At 51.2% G+C, this 22,226-nt stretch overlaps 2 protein-coding genes across 4 annotated transcripts in view; both read right to left on the reverse strand.

Annotated features, from left to right (window-relative positions):
- Window positions 1-350: 350 nt before the first annotated feature.
- Window positions 351-2,074, reverse strand: PNMA1 (PNMA family member 1). The gene has a single exon (XM_032837397.1). It carries the CDS (start codon window positions 1,562-1,564, stop codon window positions 503-505), a length of 1,062 nt encoding a protein of 353 aa, XP_032693288.1. The 5' UTR covers window positions 1,565-2,074; the 3' UTR covers window positions 351-502.
- Window positions 2,075-6,442: 4,368 nt separating this feature from the next.
- MIDEAS (mitotic deacetylase associated SANT domain protein) overlaps window positions 6,443-22,226 on the reverse strand; it is a 63,399-nt gene continuing 47,615 nt past the window's right edge. For 2 of the 3 annotated variants that reach the window (XM_032837480.1, XM_032837479.1), the window contains exons 4-13: window positions 16,691-17,036; window positions 14,652-14,718; window positions 14,021-14,163; window positions 13,813-13,916; window positions 13,250-13,325; window positions 12,548-12,636; window positions 10,362-10,511; window positions 9,016-9,228; window positions 7,054-7,250; window positions 6,443-6,660 (exon numbers count right to left, since the gene is read on the reverse strand). In XM_032837480.1, coding sequence (XP_032693371.1) covers window positions 6,480-6,660; window positions 7,054-7,250; window positions 9,016-9,228; window positions 10,362-10,511; window positions 12,548-12,636; window positions 13,250-13,325; window positions 13,813-13,916; window positions 14,021-14,163; window positions 14,652-14,718; window positions 16,691-17,036 — 1,566 coding nt within the window. In that variant the 3' untranslated portion in view covers window positions 6,443-6,479. The remainder of the gene's footprint in view (window positions 6,661-7,053; window positions 7,251-9,015; window positions 9,229-10,361; window positions 10,512-12,547; window positions 12,637-13,249; window positions 13,326-13,812; window positions 13,917-14,020; window positions 14,164-14,651; window positions 14,719-16,690; window positions 17,037-22,226) is intronic. The other variant, XM_032837481.1, reaches the window with a different exon arrangement.

Genomic DNA, 22,226 nt, shown 5'->3' on the forward strand with positions numbered 1-22,226 from the left:
AATAACTAAATAGCATCTAATTAAGTCACATTTCTTTCCATTAATGTAAATGAGGAGCAATTTACTGTAAACACAAAACTACTCACGGTATTAGTTAACAACGGCTCCTGTATTTACTGAACACTTCTCATGTTTGCCAGGCCCTGCGCTGAACATCTGAACATGCAATTTCACATTTAATTGCCTCAATGGGAAGTGTCACAAATTCACATGTTTTTTTACAACAAGTTTGCCACAAGGACAGCTTGCACTGAGCACCTGCAGACAGGTCTGTACTCGCACTGCAGCCAGTACCACCACTCCCTTGGAGCAGTGCAGGGTGCTCAATGGCCAGTCGGTACTAATGTTACACGAGTACCCAGGCCTGACTCCCCCCGCCCCACCCCCCAAAACAAGAGAACATGGCGAAGTCTTTACAACTAAGAGACACACCTGTAAGACAGCACAGAGACAAGGAAATCGGCTGTGATCTACATCTGCACTACAGTCCCACTCCTGGGGCTCAGAAGTGCCCCTCCAGGCCTAACTGCAGGAGGGCGACCTCAGCCTCCTCCTCCTCCTCCTTGGCCTCCTCCTCCCGGATCTGCACCAGCAGCTGGAAGAGATTAGGGGCAGGCCCTTCCCCAGCCCCCGTCAGCCACAGCTGCCTCCGGATGGCCCCGCTGTGGTTGGCCCCTGCAATGACCTGCTCCAGGCGGGCCTGGTTCACGTTATCTTTATCTATGGCCCCCTTCTCCACCACCTTCTGCAGAAGAGGCTCCAGACGAATGACATAGGCAGACAACTTCTCTCCCGGGTTCTGGTAAGTGTTCAGAAATCTGACCTGCGCGTCCCTAGAGCTCTCCACGCTGCCAAACACCTGCTCGAGCGCCTTCAGGCATTCGGCAGTGGTTATGGAAGGGTTGTTAGTCTTGAGGATGCGGATGACATCAGCGGCAGGGCCTCTAAGACTCTCCATCAGTCGCCGCCTCTTTTCTAAATCAGACACCTGCCACTCCTCTAAGACCTCATGAGTGTGTTCCAGCCAGGGATCAAAGGTCTCCTCCCCAGGCCCCGGGATGTCCCTCCCCGAGAACAGCGTCAGCTTCTTGTACCATATGGACTCAACAAGAGGCTGAATAACGTTATCCAAAATATAGTTTAGCATCTCTGCTGGCATATCTGGGCCTGGGGCCGGAGCGGGGTTCTGAAAGCCAAGGACGCGGGCAACATCTTGCACGGTCCACCCCTCTCTCGCTAGGAAGAGGTGCAACCTTTCTAAAAACTCAGCATCGGAAGTCGGGGGTTTAAAGACCACTTTCCAGACCCCTCCTTTCCCCGGCATCTCCCTGGGGATCGCGGCGTAATCGACAGCGCCAGTGAGCTCTAACAAGGCTGCTTTCGCATTCTCTTCCCTCCAAAACATTCTCCCAAGCACTCGATAGGGCACCTGGGGCATCGCAGCCTGGAGGGTCTCTTCGATTTCAGCCTCATCACAGTTCACTGGGATCCCCCAGACCAGCAGGGCTCTCTGGGAGTTCACATCCATCCCCCTGCACCAGTCTTCCAACAGTGTCATCGCCATTTTCCCAACTCTCACGGGCCCCAATTCTATAAATACGGATTAGGCTGTGTCTGCCTGTGCTCTAGGACTCAGAACAGCTGCCGACACTCGCCCCAATATGCCCGAGGGAGGCAAGCTTCACGCGATCACAATTAACAAATGACACCAGAATCCTGCTCTTGTCCTTTCGCTGCCCGCCCCCCAAGTCAGTCCGTCGGCTCGTTCTCGGAGCGAAGCCTCGGGGAGGCTGAGGCAGTAGGTCACGCGTCCTCCGCCACCTTGCGTCTCCGGTCGGGGTCCGCAGCCGGGGTCTCCACGCGCAGGCAGGGGGTCGCGGCGCGGCGAAGAAGGCGAGGAGCGAGGGCGGGTGGCCAAGGCTGGAACCGCGGGGCTGGAGGGGCGCCGGGGTGTGGCCGCGGGGCGTGGCCGCCTTCTCCCTGCAGCCGGGGCGCCGGGCACCCGCCGCACCTCCCGGGAGACGATGCAGCGGCGTTCGCGGTCGGAGGCCGGCCTTCAGGCTGAGAAGCGGCTGCTCTGCAGACGAAGGCTGTGTCGTCCCTGAAGGAACAGACAGTTCTGAGGTCTCGGCGGCGGCGGCGGCGGCGAGGCCAGCCCGCAAGCGGCTTCCTTGCAGACGCGGTGATGGCTTCAGGTGGCGAGGGCGTCTGAGGACCGAGGACACAGGCCAGGGAGCGGACTCGCCAGAAGGCCGGGGAAACGATACTGCAGGCGGCGGAGGCAGGGGCGGGAAGGGGCGTGCAGGGGCAGCCCTGCGCCGGTTGCAACCGGCTGCGGCGGTGTGGCGCAGCTCGGCCACCAGGTCGTCCGACCCGCAGCCCTCGGAGGCGTTCCTGCCGCAGTGGGGGGCGGGGCCGGCTCCGGGAGAGCCTTTCCGCCAGGTCCCGCCCCCGCGGCTGAGCGTAGCCATGGCAACGGCGGCCTTGAGGACGCGAGTTCCGTGCGCTCCCGCAGTTGGCGGGGGGTCGAGCGGTTGCCATGGTGCTAGCGAGGCGCTCCGGGCACGGCTTACTCGGAAGGCGCATTTCCTTTTTCACATTTTCCATTTTTTTTTTTTTTTTTTTTTTTTTTTTGTAAACAAAGCACCGTGTTTAAAAGAAAATTCAGGAGTAGAGTGAAGGTGACGTCCGTCAAGGCAGACTGGCCTACCACTGCGCAGGAAAAATACCGTCTTGAGTGCCGCGGCTTCGTTTGTGCCACCTGATTGCCTTCTGCACGCTCCGTACTTCATCTCCACGAAACCAACACGTGGGAAGTGTGCCTTGTACATATTTTTGTGTGAGACACTGAGTTGAGACTTTTCCTTGTCTAAAATTTTGTAAAAGTATCTGTATCTTTTCAGGAATCTTTGTAGCCAGGCAAACGCTAGCTTGTTGTTTTTCCCGTCCTGGCATCGTTTGACAAAGAGGTAATAAAAGAGAATCTTTATGGTTCAAATCTGTCAAGTAATCCCCTGCAAGCAAAACGGGGCCACCCAACCTCAATCCCGGGTGGTGAAAATCTCCCCAAAAGAACACAGAATTCAACTCTGAATTTTTAAAACCTTATTTAATAAAAGGTTTAAAGATACAGAAGAACATTCAAAAGTAAATAAGTTACATAGGTACATTACAATCACATCCGCAAGATTTACTTTAGTGTGTTATTTTTTCTTTTTTATAAAAAGCACACAAAAAATAAAATCTTCAGTCTGGTCTATCACAACTGTACAGCAAAAGAGGTAATATTTATATATATATATATACACGATTTTAATATGTAACAGTCTTTTTAAAAAAGGGTGCCACAGGCAGCAAACACACAAAAGGCAGTGTCTGATCATTTTTTTTCCAAAATAAAAGGAATATACTTATTTATATGCTATTAAAATATTTGTACAATAATTACAGACTGTCAAGGCTGTTCCTGTGCTGTCCCCTCCAAACAAGGCCTTCAACTTAGAGACAAATGAGGGAAAGCTGAAACAGCTGCAAACTGTTAGAGGCAAATATTAACACAGCAAACTATGGGGAGGACATACATTTGTTGTATAAAAATATGCATACTTCCTGTAAACCTAAGGAGTTAGGCTTGCCAGTCTGGTAATAAATACCATTCGAAAAAAGACAGCCCCAGGGAAAATATATTTAAATAGCTGAGGCTTGAGTATGTGTTGTATTCCTCCTTCATCTTAACATCTGGCACATGAGAAGAAAGAGGTCAGGTCACTGAGGCAGTTAAATATAGGGGATCTCTTTAGACATAAGCAACATACAACCTCTGTCAGGGGTAGGGGGGGTGGCAGAAGGGAGGAGGGTGTACCTTAGCTGTGAGGGGGACTGCTGAAGGCATGGAGGACAGTGTGCTGGAGCACAGTCTCCTTGGGTGGGTAAGACACCTCAGAAATGGTCTGGAACACAGGCACTAGTTAGTTTCATGCCCTTAGCTAAGTGTGGATGGAGACTGGAAGATGGATATGGGAGACGGTGTGGGGAAGGCATCAGAAAAGCCGGAGGTGTTTGTCATTTAACTTCTTAAAGCAAACAGCTCTGAACAGAAGACAGTAAGAAAAAGAATTAACAGAAGACGAGCCGATTGTGTTCACAGGGAGAAAGCACCATAAAGGATATACCTGTCCCAACTCCTATGGCTGCACCTACTTTGTTCGCAGGTCACTTGGAACAATGGCATCTGCCCGCTACACTTTTTTAACTTTCACCAAATATTCTAGATATGACTCCATCATGGAGCACGAGCCCTTCTAAAATACAGTGTCTGGTGGAATTAATACAGAGGTACCAGCTTGATTTTCTCCACCAACATTTACCCAGTCTGGTTTCTATGAGCTTAGAATAGGAGAATCACTCTAAACGAAGCAGGTTTCCTCTTACCATGTGTCTACAGAGGGGCCTGAAACTAAATACTACTGAAATAGAAAAAACCTCGGGAAACATAAGTAGCACTTTGGGGCAAAGCTGCGAAGGCACTCTTATTACACAAGTGATTGAGAAGACAGCCTAAATTTGCCACCTTCCTGTTTCCGGAGGTTATACCAGATTTTTGCAGTCTTGGGACCTTGAAGAAGCCTTTGGGGGAAATTAACTGGGAACTTGAAGATCTAGGTAGCTTCCTGGAGTCTGGCAGGGAGAAGAATTTTGTTACTCCCATCGCTGGGGTCCTGAAGAACCATATTAATGCATAAATGAATGCTGAAAAACACCTGTTAGTGCATAGTTTAGAAAGAAACTCCCTCCCCACTCCCTATCAGACAAGGCGCCTTTTGGCTATCTCATAAGGAGAGTGGCAGAATTTTTAGCTCCTTCCTAACCTGCTGACCTGTCCTTTACTTGCATTCACTTGTAACTTTTAACACAACTAAGGCTGAATAACAAGATCAGAAAAGTAACTCAGCCCTCCTATAGGACTGGCAAGTGCTGGGGCCCCTAGAAACTTCCAGCCCTTCACTTCAGTGACTCCATGCCAAATATGGCTTCAGTCAAGCCAGAAACAAGGCCAGAATCCTGGCTTCCAGCCAATCCCCTCAGGCAACTTGAAAATACAGCCAGAGAAGAGGTAGCAATTAAGAACTGCCTTTGATCTCCCTTGCTTCTGCTAGTCTTTGTGTGGCTTTGGTGACACCTTACACCTTTCTACCCTCTTTCAGTGCTACTATCACTCCTAATGGCAAGAGCTTCCAGAGCAATGAGGTGAGGGACCTTAGGAATGGGAGGGTGGTGGGGTGGATGCCAAGAAGGTGCCTTGTTTTGGGATAAATGCACTTGGGCCTCTGTAAAGCAGGAGGCCCCTGGTCCCTGAGAGGATGTTAAAAATTAAATATTACGAATAAATAAATAGCTCCCAAATGACACAAGTCAAGGAATGAAGGCTCCTGTCCAATCTGGTTAGGAGACCTCCCCCTCCCAGGGAAGGATCCAGAAATCTCCAGCATGCAGGACTGGGGGCTGCGCTAGACCAGATGGGATGGGAATAGAGGGGAGCTGCCAAGGGCAGGAAAGAGGCAGGGAAGGAACTCGCACCAAAGGGGAGCAGGCTGGGCCCCGGATAAGCTCCCTTTGCAGCCTCCAGGGCCCAAAGGTGTTTGGCAAAAAGGTGGGAAGCAGGAAGAGCCAAGGTCTATCAAAGAGCTCCCTCCAGCCCAGTCCGGCAGCTTCCACTCTCTGCACCCTTCCTAGCCCTCCCAGCGGCTCCGGAGAGGAACGCTGCCCCACCCCCACCCCACCCCCATTCGAGAAACTGTTCAGCCCCAGCAGGCTGCGGGCCAGCAGCAAAGGGACAGGCACCTGTCCTCTGACCTCTAGGCATTCCCGCAGCTTTCCTCCCAGAGGAGGTGGCCTGAGGACTGGGTCACTGGAGAGGCGTAGGCCTGGCAGCACAGGTACTAGGCTGAGCTCCCTCTCAAGAGAGGACCGCCACACTCCCTCCAGGGGAGTCCCTTTTGTCGGGGGCTTGGGGGCAGGACCAGTGCCGCCTCTGACATCCTCGGGGAGGGGAACCACCCTGCCAGGCTCTCCACGACCGAAGGGGTGGGGGGTGGGGGGTGGGGGGGTGGCGGGGACACACAAAGACGAACGGAAGAGGCTGCGCGGTGGCAGAGGTCCCGGCAGAGGTCCCGGCGTGGGTAGCGGCGGTGGCAGTGGCGCCCCTCCCGAGGGGCAGCCCCTGCCGGCGGGGACCTTCGCGGTTCCAGGAGAGCGTAAGGACGACTTCCGACCCCGAATGCAAGAGAGCTGGATCCTGTAGCCCTGAAGACTGCTCCTGGGCCTTTGATAACTAACAGAGCCGTTTATTTTATTGTCTCGTTTTGCAGAGCAGAGTCCGCGCCGGCTCTCGGCGCTCCCTCTGGCGGCCCCTGGGGGCTGCAGGAGCTCGGGCAGGCCTCGGGGCGCCGTCTCCGCCGGGCACCCCCACCCCGGGCCCGTCAGCCCCGCTCCCCCGCGCCGCTCTCCTCGCGCAGGGCCGGCTGGTGGGGAGAGTTGGCGGCTGCGGTGGCCGCAGCAGCCGCCGCTTCCTTCTCCTTCTGCCTCAGCGCGGCCGCCTTCTTCTCCTGCTCGGCGTGGCTCTTCATGTGGGCGCTGCGGCTCTTCACCTTGTAGAACACCCTGCGGCCGGGCAGGAGGGGCTCAAATCAGAGGGCCGGCCCCACTCCCCGAAACCACCAGGCCCGACAGCGTGCGTGCACGCGTGTGTTTGTGCAGTGTGCGAATGTGCACCCCACCGGGGTGCCCCCGCCCTGCCTGATGGTCTCCGGCCACACGGCCCACTCACTCCCACCCCTATTCTAGGGGAGAGATGGGTTCCTGACTGGGCACCGTCATCCCTCTCCTCTGAGCCGCCAGGTGACATCACTGCCCTAGAAACCCTCGTTGCCAATCAGAAAGCAAGGCGAGAGCTCCCACTACCTCTGCCCTTTCCCCTGGAAAGCAGCTTTCCCTGCCCTCCCCAGGGGTGGCCACTCTGCTAGGTCCCAGGGGAGGCAGGGCCCACCATCTTACCTGCCACATTTTTTACAAGGGAAAGTGTTCTCCTGATTTTGGGTCTTGTTAAATGTCTCCGGTTTTTTCTTCTTCTCTGAAAAAGGTAGTGCCCTCCGTGACTTCCCAGCGCCCTCCCTTGGCTTCTCTGAGGCCTGGCCACCAGCAGACCCAGGGGCATTGGATTCATGGCTCCGGAGGATGAGGACGTCATTGGCCTGGAGAGGATCAGACAAGGACAGGTGAGATTGGGAAAGAGAGTTTCCTGAATTCTAGCATCGCAGGGAACAGAGGGCTCTTGAAGGTCCTATGCTCCTCCCAAATGGCCTTCTAGAATCTACCTGAATCTTTTCAGTGACAAGGGACTCACCTCTTTTTGGCAGCTGATTCCAGTCTTTGGCCAACTCTTCCCCCCCCCCCCGCCCCCCGCCCAAGGATTTTTAAATTTTTATTTATTTGACAGAGAGAGAGACAGCGAGAGAGGGAACACAAGCAGGGGGAGTGGGAGAGGGAGAAGCAGACCCACCACTGAACAGGAAGCCTGATGTGGGGCTCGATCCCAGGACCCTGGGGATCATGACCTGTGCTGAAGGCAGCCGCTTTAACAGCTGAGCCGCGCAGACGCCCCGTGGCCAACTCAATCTCTACAAAGCTGTTGGTACAGCTGTTCTGTGGGACAGCCCTAGCTGCCACAGGACTTCCCCATGCATCTACCTGATGGGGAGGCCTAGATGTTTCCATTAATGATGTCTGCACGTCTGCAGTCATCTAGCCCATTCATTCGTGCCTGAATTCCATAAATGAGATGCAAGTCCACGCGACTATGCCAGGTGCTGGGGATACAGAGGTGACAGACAGGAACCCCTGCTCTCAGAGAGCTCACAGTCTAGTAAACAGGACAGACAACAGGAGCCACCAAGGGAAATACCAAGCAGGCAAGCAGACGATGGAGAGCAGAGGACCGTGGCACAGAGCTGGAGAGGTGCTGCTCAGGACATAGAATCATGGGCCCTGAGTCAGGGAAGCCTCAGATGGCCATCAAGAGTCATGTCTGTGCACGGGCTGACCCTCACAGGGAAGTGTTCACAGAAGTCGGCAGAACTCCATGCAGCTTGTGCACAGAGGACAGCTCCCGGAGAAGGAGCGCAGCCAAGTCTCCAAAGGGAGGAGACAGCTGTGAGTCTGCAGTCTGGGCTGAAAGCGCAAGTGTACGACATACTTGTTTTTTGTCGGTTTTTTTTTTTTTTTAAACTCTCACAGTAGTTCCCTGATAGGCCCTTCCCATCCCTACTCTCTTTGGGGGCACCTCTCCCTGACAAGGAACACCTCTGGCTGGTACGTCCTGCTTCTTGGTCTGCGACAGAGCGGGTGGGGCCTCATTCCGAGAACCACGGGCAAGTTACTCAGCATCTCTGAACCCAGTGTCCTCTATGTTCCAGGTACGGGTTAACACTTTATGGGGTTACCGTGAGGAATCAACGAGAAATAATGGGCAGGAGGGCACCATGCGGAGAACACACGTGAGGGGCCGTTCTCATGGTCGCAGCTTGTTCTTGTCAGATGTTCTTGGCGGAGACACAGCTCACTCAGGGGCAATCTGCCTGACCTACAACTCATAAATGCCTCCCCACCGTCCCACACGCCTTTAAGGTCTTCCCATAGCTTTCTTCTTGAGTCTCAGATCCAGACGCAATATAGTATAAAAATTAATAGCAGACTTTGGAGTCTGGCTGCCTACTAGCTGTCTTACCTAGGGGCCTCAATTTCCTCATCCGTAAATGGGAATAATGACAGTACCTACCACACAGGTTATGAGGATTAAAGGAATTAAAAGCATAAAGTACTTAGAACATATCCTGCTGTGGCAATGATGATCGATGATCGCCATCACCTTGTTCCTGTTCTGCCCTCCCTCCCGCACCCCCAGGCCCAGCTCCAGCCCTCCTCCTGGCCCTGGACTCCCCCAGCGGAGGTCACACTTACCGACTCATTGGCCTGTAGTGTCTGTGTGGCTTTGACAGCCGCCGCCCTCCGGCTTCTCTCTCGCCCCTCTTCCTGCTCTCCCTTCTCCGGGATCTCTGGCACTTCCTCCTCCCCCTCCTTCCTGGTCTCCTTTACTTCCCTCTTGGGCTCCAGCCTCTCTTCACTTGGAGACTCTCTTCTGGGAGGAGGCACCCTAGGGAACTTCTGGGAAGTCTACAGGGGACAAGACCAAGGGCAGTGAGCCTGGAGCGCGGTTACACAGCCGTACTGCCCTGATTCTGACCCAGCCAGAGGCCTCTAGCCCCTGATCGTCCTGCTTGCCTGGCCCTGCCCGGCCTCCCATGCTACAACTCCATTTCCTGCCCCCACTGGTCTACCAAGGAAGGACGATGGGAGTCTTGAGCCCTGGAGGCCCTCATGGAAGAGACAGAGCCCTTGAGACTGAATTAAAGGCAGGGAAAGTACAGGCCAGTCCAAGACACACCCTTCAGCAAGGTGGTCTGGTGGGGCCAGGCAGCAGCCTTAGCTGCAATCCTAAACCACCTCTGTCATGCTTTCGGGACCTGAGCCCACTTTCCACCTGCACAATGGGGACCAAAACAATCTCTCCTTAGTACAGCATGTCAGCAAGCGTGGACTTTGAACCCCAAGATGATGTCAGGTGGATACATGGCCAGAGAATTAAATAATATCCGCTCTTCAATTTTCTTTCAATCCCGACTGTGTCCAGGACAAAGTTTTGAGTCGGGTCTTAGCGTGTCTTTTATACTTCTCCAGATTTCGTTAAACAGAGATCAGGCCCCAGACTCAGAGCCTTGGCAGGTAAGAGTATCTACCCAGAATTTAATAACACTGTTTGATTTTCATTATCTATCTATTTTTAATGTACCTTCTATGGCAAACAATACTGGTTTTCTATGACTGTGATACAGTGTTTCTCTTCTGAGTAAGAAATGAGTTGATTGAAAGAAAAATATGAAGTAGTAGCACAGGTGGTGTGTGATAGTGACACAATCAGTAGCAGTGCTGCATAGTTGGGCAACAGGGTTAGAGATTTGCCATGAGGGGACAGTAAGTCAGGGCTGGTCCAAGTACTGTGGGAAAACTCCCGAGGTTCTGCACTGACACAATCTATTATTCCCATGACACTGGTAGACAGAGAGGGGAACCTAAAAGGTCCAGGTCCAGTGCCCAGGATATTAGCTCCCTGGAGTGGTCAGGGACACTGCCTTCCTCTCTCTACCCTCCAGGGACTTCCAGAGAGCTTGGCCTCAAGCTCCCAACTCGGCCCCTCGCCCCAGACACAGTCAAGGCTCAAAGCAGCTGAGGCTTGGGAAGGGAGTCACCTTAATATCCACTTCAACCTCTTCCTGGGCCGACTTCTCATCACTTATATCCACATCCCCGAAGGTCAGCGTCCCATTGCGGCCAATTTTCACCTGCTTCTTGTAGGTGTAATAGAACTCCACGCACTGGGCCACCGTCTTGGTCTGAATCTGGTTGGAAGACAAAACGAGGTCAGAGTTCCTGGTTTATTTAGCTCACCTGCCTCGGGATACTCCAGTCTTTCCCATCCACGCATGTCCCCCTCAGCCGCAGCAAATCCTAAACCCAAGAAACCCAGGAAATACAACCATTTCTCCAATGCCTATTCAGAATAAACCACTGACCAATGCTTCAGCACTATTAAAATGGGGGGGAAAAGGCTAAAAAGCTAAAAAGCAACATGAGGCCATTGGGGGAGACCTGAATAGGGATTGCATATTAGAGCGTATTACTGTATCAGCTTCAATTTCTTAGGTATAAGGATGGTATTTTGGCTTTGCGAAAGAATATCCTTATTTTTAAGTAATATTCGGATCAAGCATCACGATGTCTGTAACTTACTTTTAATGATTAGTTAAAACAGAGGAAGAGGAAACAGAATGTATATAAATGTATGTATCGACAGAAAAAGAGAAAGCAAGCGTGGCAAACAGTAACAACTGGGAAATGTAAGTGAGGGGTACGTGGCTGTTCACTGTGCTATGTTTTCAATGTTGCTCTAAGTTTGTAATTTTTCAAAATAAAAAGCCAGGGTGACAACAATCTGGACACCATCCACAGAGCCAGCCCAGACGTGGCAACACAAACTCCCTTCACTGAGCTGGGCAACAGTATCCTTCCCCCACAGGGAGCAGCAATGGACAGTGAGGCTAGAGAAAGGGTCAACGTCCTAAGTCAGAGAGGGAAGGCCCACGCCTTCCTCCGAACTGAACTCTACCACTAAACGGCTGTGTAACCTCAGGTGAGTCTCTTCAGGTGCAGATGACCTCCAGCGGGCCTCCCAAGCCTCTGAAATCCTAGCACTCCCATTTGGCTCCAGGGGTTAGGTTCTGGAAGGTTTCCCCCACACAGGGGCTGTTTTCTCTGACTCTGCCCTTTCTGCCCCAGGCTCCCAGACTGCTCAGCCAACTGTGGGGCTGCAGAGGGAGCTGGGAAGTCCTGTCCACAGAGCCGCAAGGGTCAGTGACAGTCCTCAGTGCCTGAGGAGGAAACAGATGTGCTCCCATCTCTCAGGAATGGCCAAGTCACGATGTATTCATTAGATCCTGTTTATGCTTTTGCTATCAATTCTCTCTGATCATCTGTATGACTAATGGTCTGCTCTTTTCATTATGGCATTAAGGGCCCCACCGTGAATTTCACAGGCACGTACTTCGCAGAAATGTTGCCCAATCCAGGAACGCAGTGTTGCTAAAACCCAGCAAGTGACTGTCCTCACAACAGGGCCCTGAGGAGAGTTCCTCAGCACCCGGTCCCCAGAGCTGTCCTGGCACAGTGTATAGTTCCAGGAGGAGAGAACGCGTTCTTGGAAACCCTCTTGCCTCAGCAGGCCACAAGGCTCAGATTCTGTGAGGCAAGGCTGCTGGAAAGATGCAAGTCCTTGGATTAGCAAAGCACTCTTTTTCTCCCAGAAGAAGACGGGGAGAGGACAAGAGAAATTCAATCTAGGAAAACTAGGCTTGGCCTCCTCTACCTGTTCAGCTGAGTTATTGGAAGGAAGCCCCGGGTCTGAGAGGAGGGCGGGGGCGGTGGCCCCCCAGGTCAGTCCCACAGTCCCTTCCCTGCTGGCTCTCAGTTCCCCTCGTTCTTAGGGTGACCTCTCCTCCATATATAATTGTGGCTTTTGAAGTACTCAGCCCCTGTGGGGATGGCTCACGTCTGCCAGCAGCCCTCCTTCTTTTCCTGTTCTCCCCCAGGCAAGTCACTGCCTCAAATCTGACCTCTCTGGGTGGGTCTGTCCACTCAGGCCTCTGAGATTCCAGAGCAGGGCCACAGGACCCTAACCTGAGGGAAGGAGGCCTGGAACCAAGGGGAGGAAAAGCCCAACTGTTCCCCCTTGTCTGGAAAAGTGTCTCTGAGGACACTGCGTGGCATTACCCTCACGGCTTTCTCAGGGGGCCTGGGAAGGGACTGCCGGGCCCACCACTGGCAGAGAGAACCCCAAATCATGCACCAGTTCCGCCCCTAAAACAGAGCCCCAGCTTACCAGCTTCTGCACCAGGAAGAAGTCCTTCTTGTAGATAGCAATGCCCTTGTTGAACAGCTTCCTCTCTGCCATCTTCCACTGGTCAGAGCCTGCGGGGCAGAAAGGGAGCCGAGGCAGTGAGCTGGATGGGGCTGTGTGTACCGCAGGGGGCGACCCCAGCTGGCACAGAGGTGTGAGGGCGCCCACCGGTGGTCCCCGCGGGCATTCAGAGCCAGATCCATACCCTGCTATGGTACAGACTGAATGACATAAGCCCATGGAACCTCGATGCTTTGCCTGGCCTGGGCAAGGGGCACCGTTCAGCGGGGATCGAGGACAGTGGCTGCTGTGCTTATGCCACCGGGTCACTGTCCCTTCTAAAGCACAGTGCCCGGCGTGGGACATGGCACTCCAGGCGCTGCGTAAGTTCCAGGCACCTGAGGCTGGTGTGAACAGCACCCCCTAGACACCTGTCCCTTGCACCTTGCCACGGACTTTTCCGCCTGCACAGGCTCCCACCTGCCCACACCTTTCCCCCTCGGCCTCCAGAGCACAGGAAGCCCCTCGAGAACTACCCCAGCTTGGTGTCAGTTCCTTCTCTTTGGCTCTTGGCTTATCCACACCCTCACGCCACCCCCACCCCCCGCCCCGGGGCCATGCCTCAGCGCAGAACTGGGCCCCCCTGATGCCAGAAACTCCTGGAGGCTGCAGGTCCAGGCCCACCTGTGTAGTGATACGTCGCCAGTGGGTGGTTATGGGGCCGCAGGGGCTTCTTCAGTAGCAGCTTATTCAGCGTTTCCTGAAAGGGAAGTGGGAAAGCTCAGGGCCCTGCAGAGGTCTCGGTGGCAGGCGGAGCATCCCAGATGCTGGGCAGAACTCAGAAGGCCTCTTCAGCCCTCCGAGTAGTAGGGTGGGCCTTAATCCCCCCGCCACACTTACACTTAGCGGCTGAGGGACAAGGGGTCTGGTGGGATGGTGATGTCATGGGGGGTGGGGCTGCTCAGGAACTCAGCCATGGGCCTCCTCAGAGGGGAACATGCGATCCCCAGGACAGAGAGCCACAGGTACAGAAAGACCTCAATGACGGTCTTTCTGAGGGTGGGGACTCACTGACCCAGAACTGGAGACTGGGGTACACAGGAGGACCCTGTGCCGTGAAGTCTGGGCTCTGGAACTAAGATGGCTTGGTCGGACCCCCTGCCGGCCTCAGATCAGCTGGTCCGCAGACACGGGTCCGGGGCCAGCCTCCCCGAGGGGCCCTCCCTCCACCAGGGCCGTTGTCTCACCAGGATGTCTCCCCTGGACTCGTGCAGACAATGCAGTGCCAGCTCCTGGTTGGTGCCAGCCCCAGGGAAAATACTGGAACAAGCGGCAGTCAACAGGTCTTCCACTGGAGCAAGCGTGGGAAGGGAAGAGAAGGAATCAGGTTCCGGGCCCAGCCCACCCACCTGCCTGACAGCCCACCTTCACCTCCTGGTCCCGGTCCCCTCTCACCTTGCCTCTGCTTCTCCCGGCTGCTCTCGAGGTTCTCCCACGGCTGCCACACCAAGTCAGCCTTGTGGGGGTCGGCGGCTGCCAGGGCGCGATCCCTCATCGAGGGGATTTCCGCTTGGAACCGGGAACCCACATTGATCCGTCTGCAGGGGTGGAAAGGGCAGGGAGTGAGGCCTTGCCTGGCGGTGACCGGGACTCTTTCCCGCTGGGGTGGGAGAAGGCGCAGGGGGTAACTGGCAGAGGCTGAGCACAGTAAGGCCTCAACTGGGCGGAAGGGACTTTGGCTTCTGTGAGGACAGCCTGGAAAGGGCACCTGGTATGGCCAGAAAGACAAGGCCCAGAGGTTGGAAAGGGGAGAAGCTCAGGTCTCCAGACAGAGAAGTCTCTTGGACTATCCCCCGAATTCTCCTCAGAGGTGAAATTTAAACCGAGCTGGTCCTTACCTTTCCCTGTGACTTCCACACAGAAGCAGGCTGGACACAGTAAAGCCCAGAGGCCACTGCAGAGTCTCAGAAGCCCGCTCAGCCCTCTGGGGGCCCCACACGACCCTCCTCTTCCTCACAGGGCCCACATGCACTGGATCCCCCTCGGCCACCCTCATGCCACGGGCCAGAGAAAGGGCTGCACTTACGGCTCAATGCTCACTGGGGTGGCCTCCCCCATCACAGAGAGGACAGGTGGGGTGACTTCAGCACTATCTATGGGACAAAAGGCATGTTGGTGAATGGTCCCCTCTTCCCTTTAGCAAGCGCCCCCCCCCCCCCACCCTACATGGCTGCTCTGTTTGCAAAGAGCCACAGCAGTGACTCATAGAGACTCACACTAGGAAACCAGGCACCCTGCATCCTGGCTCCTCAGCCCGCGACTGTGACGGCTAACTGTGACTTTGCCAAACATGTGGCTGCTTCTGCTCTCATGCCTGCTGAAAGGGGCTATTACTACCCACCCCCCAGGGTTAACGTGAGGGCTGAGTAAGTCACGCGCAGAGCTGCACCCTTGATAAATATTAGCTATTACTACTACTACTACTCCCACCCAGAGCTGGGTCCCTGCCCCAGGAGCTCCCACACTACAGAATTAACTCCGGCCTTAAGCCGTACTTGCTCTAGTCAAGGGGCCGAAACTTCTGGCACACTAGCACGGTGGTGAAGGGGATCCCCGTTTCATACTTATCTCCTCCCTTCCGTCCTGGATTCTCTGCCTCAGTTTCTCCTGAGCTAATCTTAGGTCCCACGGGATCCAGACACTCCCTTGCTCTGAAACCCAAACCCTGGCTGACTCCCCTCTGCAGCCTGAGATAAACCCCGAACTCCTCACTCTGCAGGCTCACGCAGTCTCCCTTCCATCTATGCCTCCCACCACCCTCTCGCCCAGACCCCGGATCCAGCAGACCGCTTACTGTCGGCTCTCATCGCTCTCCCTGCACGCCCCACCTCCAGGCCTTGGTACCGCTCATTTCCTCACCCCGGTGGACCCTCCCCACCCCCTTCCCACTTGAAGCTCAGCTCTAGCCCCACCCTCTCTTGAAGGCTGTCTTAAGGCCCCAGGCTGGGAGCCCCTGCAGGCTCCGGAGCTCAGGGTCTGAGCTGCTGCTCCCACTCTGCTCACAACCTCTGCTTTTCTGTCTCCCAGGTTCCCAGGTCAACTCCCTAATGACCCTGTACTCTCTTTAGAACAGACTATGCTGTCCCATGCACTGCTGGAGCCTTCACAGGCCCAGTTCAACGCTTTACACCCAAGTACTCGATAAACACTTCTGGATGGACAGGAGACCTCTCGCTGCTGCCAGTCTGGTCTCTACAGTGACTTCTTCCTGCATGACCCAGACAGGGAGAGAAGCTTTGAAGCTTGGACAATACGTGAGAGGGGAGGAGGTCAGCCAGCCCAGGGTGAGTCATTTCTCATGCACAGACACCAGGGGGCACCAGAGAGCTAGGCCAAGGGCGGTCAGGGTTGGAGGTTAACTTCATGACAGGACTGCATGGCCTCACCCCTCCACCTCAGGCAGCCTTTACTCCCACTTAATCCTCCACCACTGCTAAGGGGCAGGATTATCCCATTTTTTCAGAGGAAATGGAGCCTTTCGTGGAGTGGGAAACATTCTTCAACAATTCACCATCCAGGCCAGCCAAAATGTCTACTCTACGCCAAAACTGTTTGAGAGAGGCAGGAGACAGGATCTACCAGACAGTAAGTGCATACAGGACGCTCCAGGTATGATGTTAAGTGCTTTATGTCTGTTAATGCATACGAACCTCCCCGCAACCCTGTGAGGTGGCGATTAGTTTGAACGCCAGGAAACTGCTATTTGTGGATCCCAGAAGGGTTGAGATCGGCAATTTCATCATCAAGCAAATACTACTAGTATCTTCAATTAAATACGGAAGAAACTGAAGCTGAGAGGGTTTGAACGACTTACACAAATAATAGTAAATGGTAGAACTGGGATCCGAACCTGCGCAGTTGGGCTCATACCTGCCTCCCACACCCCTGCCTGTTCTTGAACCAGGACAGTCTCCTTTTCTCTCTCAGAGAAGGACTGGAACCCCTTTGCCCACAGTGTTTTAGCCCAATCTCCAGCAGCCCTATAAGCAGAGTCTCATCCCTGCCCGCTGCCCTCCCCCTGCCCATTCCCTGCCCCCATGGCCCCTGATGGGGGGTGTCACTCACTAGACCGGAGCAGGGTGCGATGGGCACTCTTTGGCGTGATGGGAGGAGGGGCTGGGATGCTGCTGGTTGACATGATGGCATTGAAATAGAGGCCGGAGCCCTCCCGCACAGGGCTGAGGATGGGGGGAGGCGTGTAGGGGGGCAGCTCAAAGCTCCGCTCAGAGGGGTGGTCGGCGAGGCGGACAGGGGAGCGCAGGTGGCTCTGGTATGGGGTGATGTTGGAGTAGACGGGAGGGGCAATGAAGGTGCCCGCCTTGGTGGGGATGATCAGGGGCTCAGGCCGTGGCCGCTGCTTTGGTTTCCGCACTGAAGTGTCCCCTTCCAGCTTGACGTTCATGTCCTCAGCCTGGAGAAGGAAACAGAACCAAGATGGCTCAGCCTCCTAGGTGCTGGGAAAACTGAAGACTTGACCACTACTTGTCAGTCTCACCTCTGGAACTTCGTCTGCCCGCTACACCGACCAAGGCAAGCCTGAGACAGCGAACGGGTCCAAAAATCCCTTTACAGTCTCCTCTAGGCTAGGGGTCAGCACACTGTTTCAGTAAAGGGCCAGAAAGTAAATTTCGGCTTGTGGGCTACATGCCCGTCTCCATCACATATTCTTCTTCCCCTCCTCCTCCCCACGCTTTCCAAATAATCCTTTTAAAATGTAAAGTCCATTCTTAGGTCTGGATTTGGCCCACACGCCCTGGTTCGCAATCCCTAACATAAGTATGCCACTGGACAGGGAGCTGTAGTAGTTAAGGTCCAGGCCCCGCGGCTTGATTGCTTGGAATGGGATCTACCTCCTTTACTTACACCGAAAATTTCTTAACTTCTCTGTGCATCAACATTTTTAACACGGGAATAATAATTACCTACCAAATGGGTTAGCAATGAAAATGGAATGAATTAATACTTGGAAATCATGGAGAACAGTACCTGATATATAGTAATTGCTCAATAAATACAAGCTGCTATCAAGCTCTGTATATGATGGAGGTGCCTGCTATGTGCCAAGACCTGAGCCGGGTACGGGGCTACCAAATGAACAAAACAGTCCTGTCCTCATAGTATCAGTCCCATGACCACAGACTAGCCCATTCATGCTGTCAAGGGTTAGCGCTCCGAGCCTACACTTCTCCCTGCTCAGTAGGCCTCATGGGTCTTCAGACAGAATAGAGGGTAGGGCTGTAAGGGAACAGAGGCCTTTCTCTGTTCCATCCCTATCCTCTCAGGAGAATGGAACCCTATGAGCATGAGCAACATCCACATTGTCTCCCTGGGTGCAGGGCTGGCCGAGAGGTGAGGCTGGGTCACAGTGGCCCAGGAGGTCTGGGAACAGCTGCCTTTCTCCCCCTCCCCCTCACTTTCTCCAGTCCAGCCCACAACCCCTTTCAGCAGAGGGTCTTGATGGTCCATGAAGTCTTGGCCATGGCCTTTACCCATTTGTGCCCTTTTCTTTTCTTGCCCTTCTTTTCTTCTTCTACTAGGAAGAAATGAAATGTTTCATTCTTCCTCCCTTAGGGGAACAAGATGATTACACAGAAAAAAATGCAGCAGAACCGAAGGCCCCCAAACTTGCTAGACAAGAAACCCAACATGAACTCAGCTAGCTGTATTGATTTGTTAACTTTGTAATAAGGGAAATGGAATTAAACTAATATTTGACAATATTTTTGGTATTAATTTTGTAGATGTGATAGTGATATTGAGGTTATATGGAAAGAAGGAAGGCAGGGGGAGGAAGGGAGGAAGCAAGGAAAGAAGGAAGGGAGAAAGCTTATGTATAGTGTACTTCAGATACAAGAATGCAATGATATGGTGTTTGGGATTTGTTTAAAACAAAAAATCTAGTGGCAGAAGAAGTGGAGGTACAAATTTAAAAAAAGGATGTCTGTATTCTGAAAACCGTTAAAACCAGGGGGTGACTAAATACTGAGGTTCATTTTACCATCCTCTACACTTTTGTGCAACACTGAAAATATCTGTAATACAAGGAAAAATAAAAAGTAAACAATAACAATAAATAAATACATAAACAGACCTCCTCCTAAAGCCTGGTGAAGTGAAAGTACCCACAGGTGGGGATTCAAGAGATCCAAATTCCAGGGCTAGCTCTGTCATTTCTTGGCTGTATGAACTTAGGTAACTTCTCGCATTTTCTGGACCTACTTCCTCATCTGTGAAATGGGCACGTGGAGCTGTGCAGCTGCTCAGGCTCCTTCCAGTCATCCTCAGGACAAGCTAAGGCCTCTAGCCTCCAATCTCTATCACAACCAGGGAGTAGAGACTGAGCTGCCTGTGATAATCTTAGAGCTCCCTTTTCTGTTACGGAAGACAGGCTTATAGGCCAAATCTCCAGCTGAAAACTAAAAAATCCTTGCTGAAGAAGGAGAGCCTGATAAACCCTCAGGCCTTGGACTGGGGCTCCAAAAGGCTAACTCCTCAGAATAAAGGTGACTCAGAAATACACTCGTCATCACATGGAATAATGCTTAACTTAAAATCATCTCATCTCAGGACGCCTGGGTGGCTCAGTCGGTTAAGCTGCTACCTTCAGCTCAGGTCATAATCCCAAGGTCTTGGGATCGAGTCCCGCACTGGGCTCGTTCCTCAGTAGAGAGCCTGCTTCTCTCTCTGCCTCTGCCTGCCACTCTGTCTGCTTGTGTGCTCGCTTGCTCTCTCTCTCTCTGACAAATAAATAAATAAATAAATAAAATCTTTTAAAAAAATCACATCATCTCGATCGGTGATTAAATTAAATAATTCAGGATTGCTAATGCCCTTTGCTACCTGTCAGATGCAAAGCTAAATCCTCTCTCGAAGACAAGAACATCATCCACAGTCTTTAATTACCTCAACAATTTTTCATATATGTCTGACATGCAATTAAAACTAACCAGATCTGTAAGAGAACAAAATGTGACTTAAAAACAAGAAGTAACAGGCATTTAAAAAAAAAAAACCAAAAAAAAAAAAAAAACAAAAACAAACCAAGAAGTAACATAACAGAAGGAGACCCACGAGGATCCCACTAATGGAGTTATCAGACTTAAACTCTAAGAAAACTATGCTTAAATTATGCAATAGAAGAAAAGGTTGAAAAATTCACTGAAGAACCAGAAATGCTACAAATGAACCAAATAGAAATTCAGTAACTAAAAAAAATAACTAAAAATAAGAACTTGATGAGTGGGCTTAACAACATACTAGATACAGCTAAAGAGAGAATGGGTGAACTGAAAGTCCAGAGGAAGAGAAAAGTGGAAAATACAGAAAAGTGCATGACAGACAAAATAGGGGATATGGTGAAGGGCTCCAACAAATGTGTAACTGGAGTTCCCGAAGGAGAGAAGAGAAGAAATGGGGCAGATGAAATATTTAAGAAGGACTACAAACTCTAAACAGGATAAACACAAAGCAAACCAGTATTTAGGTCTAATAGCAAAAGTGCTGAAAAGCAGTGACAAAAACAAAAACAACAACAAAAAAACCACTTAAAAACAGTAAGATAAAATGACACCTTATATTCAAAGAAACAAAATGGCTTATGGTGATTTCCTAATACTGTAACTACAACAAAGTCTAAAGACAATAGAATGATATTAAATGCCAAGAGAAAGTAACTACCAACACAGAATCCTCCACCCAGCAAAGTTATCCTCCTTCTCTCTTGATAGCTCTCCAATAAATAAATCTTAAAAAAATAAACATTTTCAAACAATCAAAGACTAATAAATTTCATCATGAAGACTCGCACTGAAGGAAATACTAAGGGGCATTCTTCAAACAGCACATAAATGTTCTGAGCTAGAAGCCTGGAGATATGAGAAGAAATGAAAAGCAACAAATTGCTAAGTCTTTCAGTAAATCTAAAAGTAACAACAACTGAACAAAACAAGGTTATCACTGAGGAATGTATAGAATTGTTGAATCACAAGATTGTACAGATGAAACTAAAATAACACTGTATGTTAACTATATAGGAATTAAAGTTAAAAACTTAATAAAAACAATGATGTTATAATACCCTGGTGATGTTAAAATGTTTAGAGAATAAAAATACATGTTAATAATTCTACAAGTTAGAGACTGGTGAAAAATGGAGTTAAAAGTGTTGTAAGAATTTGCATTGTTCTGGAAGAGGTAAAATACTAATTTCTATTAGATTTCAATAAGCCAAGAATGCATGTTTTACACTGTAGTAGCTCTTTTCAACCAGAAAATTAAGCCCTAATGTCATGAGGCATTCACTATACGTAATGACTTAGCTTGCTTATGCATCTGGAATGGTACTAGCTTTGTGCCATCTGAGAAGGTAGTCATTCAAATTCCTTTTTGTGGGACTTAGTTCTCTCACATGAATTCAGAAAAGAAAGGCTACCCGGATAATTACTAAGAGTAATGAATAAATAAGAGTAATAATTAAGTAAATAAATAAGAATAATAAACAAGTATATAACTAATAAATTAATTGAGGGAAAATGGAGTAACAAACCCAATCAAGCCAAACGGGGTGAGGGGGTGGGGGAAAGGAACAGAAAAGGCAATATGGGATAAATCAGAAGGCAAACAGTAGGGGTGCCTGGGTTGCTCAGTGGGTTAAAGCCTCAGGTCATGATCCCAGGGTCCTGGGATCCAGACCCACATCGGGCTCTCTGCTCAGCAGGGATCTGGCTTCCCCCTCTCTCTCTGCCTGCCTCTCTGCCTACTTGTGATCTCTGTCTGTCAAATAAATAAATAAAATCTTTAAAAGAAAAAAAAAAGAAGAAGGCAGATTTAAACCCAAGTATTTCTGTAATTATGTTAAAGTAAACTACAGCAATGCTCTAAAAGACAAAGGTTGTCAGAACAAATAATAAACCCCAATTATAGACCACCTGAAAGATACACCTTAAGCATAAGGCTACAGAAGGGCTAAAATTAAATCGATGGAAAAGATACACATCTCATCCATTCCCCCTCCCCACAACACTAATCAAAAGAAAGCTACTGTTGGGGCGCCTGGGTGGTTCAGTGGGTTAAGCCTCTGCCTTCAGCTCGGGTCATGATCCCAGGGTCCTGGGATGGAGCCCCGCATCGGGCTCTCTGCTCAGCGGGGAGCCTGCTTCCCCCTCTCCCTCTTTGCCTTCTTCTGCCTACTTGTGATCTCTGTCAAATAAATAAATAATATCTTAAAAAAAAAAGAAAGCTACTGTTTCACAAAATAGACTTTAAGAGGCAAAAAGATTATGAAAGATAAATAGAAGCATTTCCTTATGATGAAGTGTCTAATCCACTTCTAAATGAGTATGCAACTAATAACACAGCATCAAAATGTATAAAACAAATGCTGACAGAAAAGATGAGACAGATAAAACCTCAATCTTAGTGAGAGACTTTAACATATATATGTTGGTACTGACAGAACAAGTAAACATCTCTGCATCCCAGTGCCTAGCACAAAACCTGACCCATATTAGAAATTTTGCTAACCTGTAATGAGATTCACACATCCTAGATTTTCCTAGGCAGTCTTAATTTTAAGTATAAAACTACCTGTGTCCCATAAATG

Source organism: Lontra canadensis, unplaced genomic scaffold, assembly GCF_010015895.1.
Source record: "Lontra canadensis isolate GAN:19392208 unplaced genomic scaffold, GSC_riverotter_1.0 scaffold98, whole genome shotgun sequence".
In the NCBI taxonomy this organism is placed as follows: Eukaryota; Metazoa; Chordata; class Mammalia; order Carnivora; family Mustelidae; genus Lontra; species Lontra canadensis.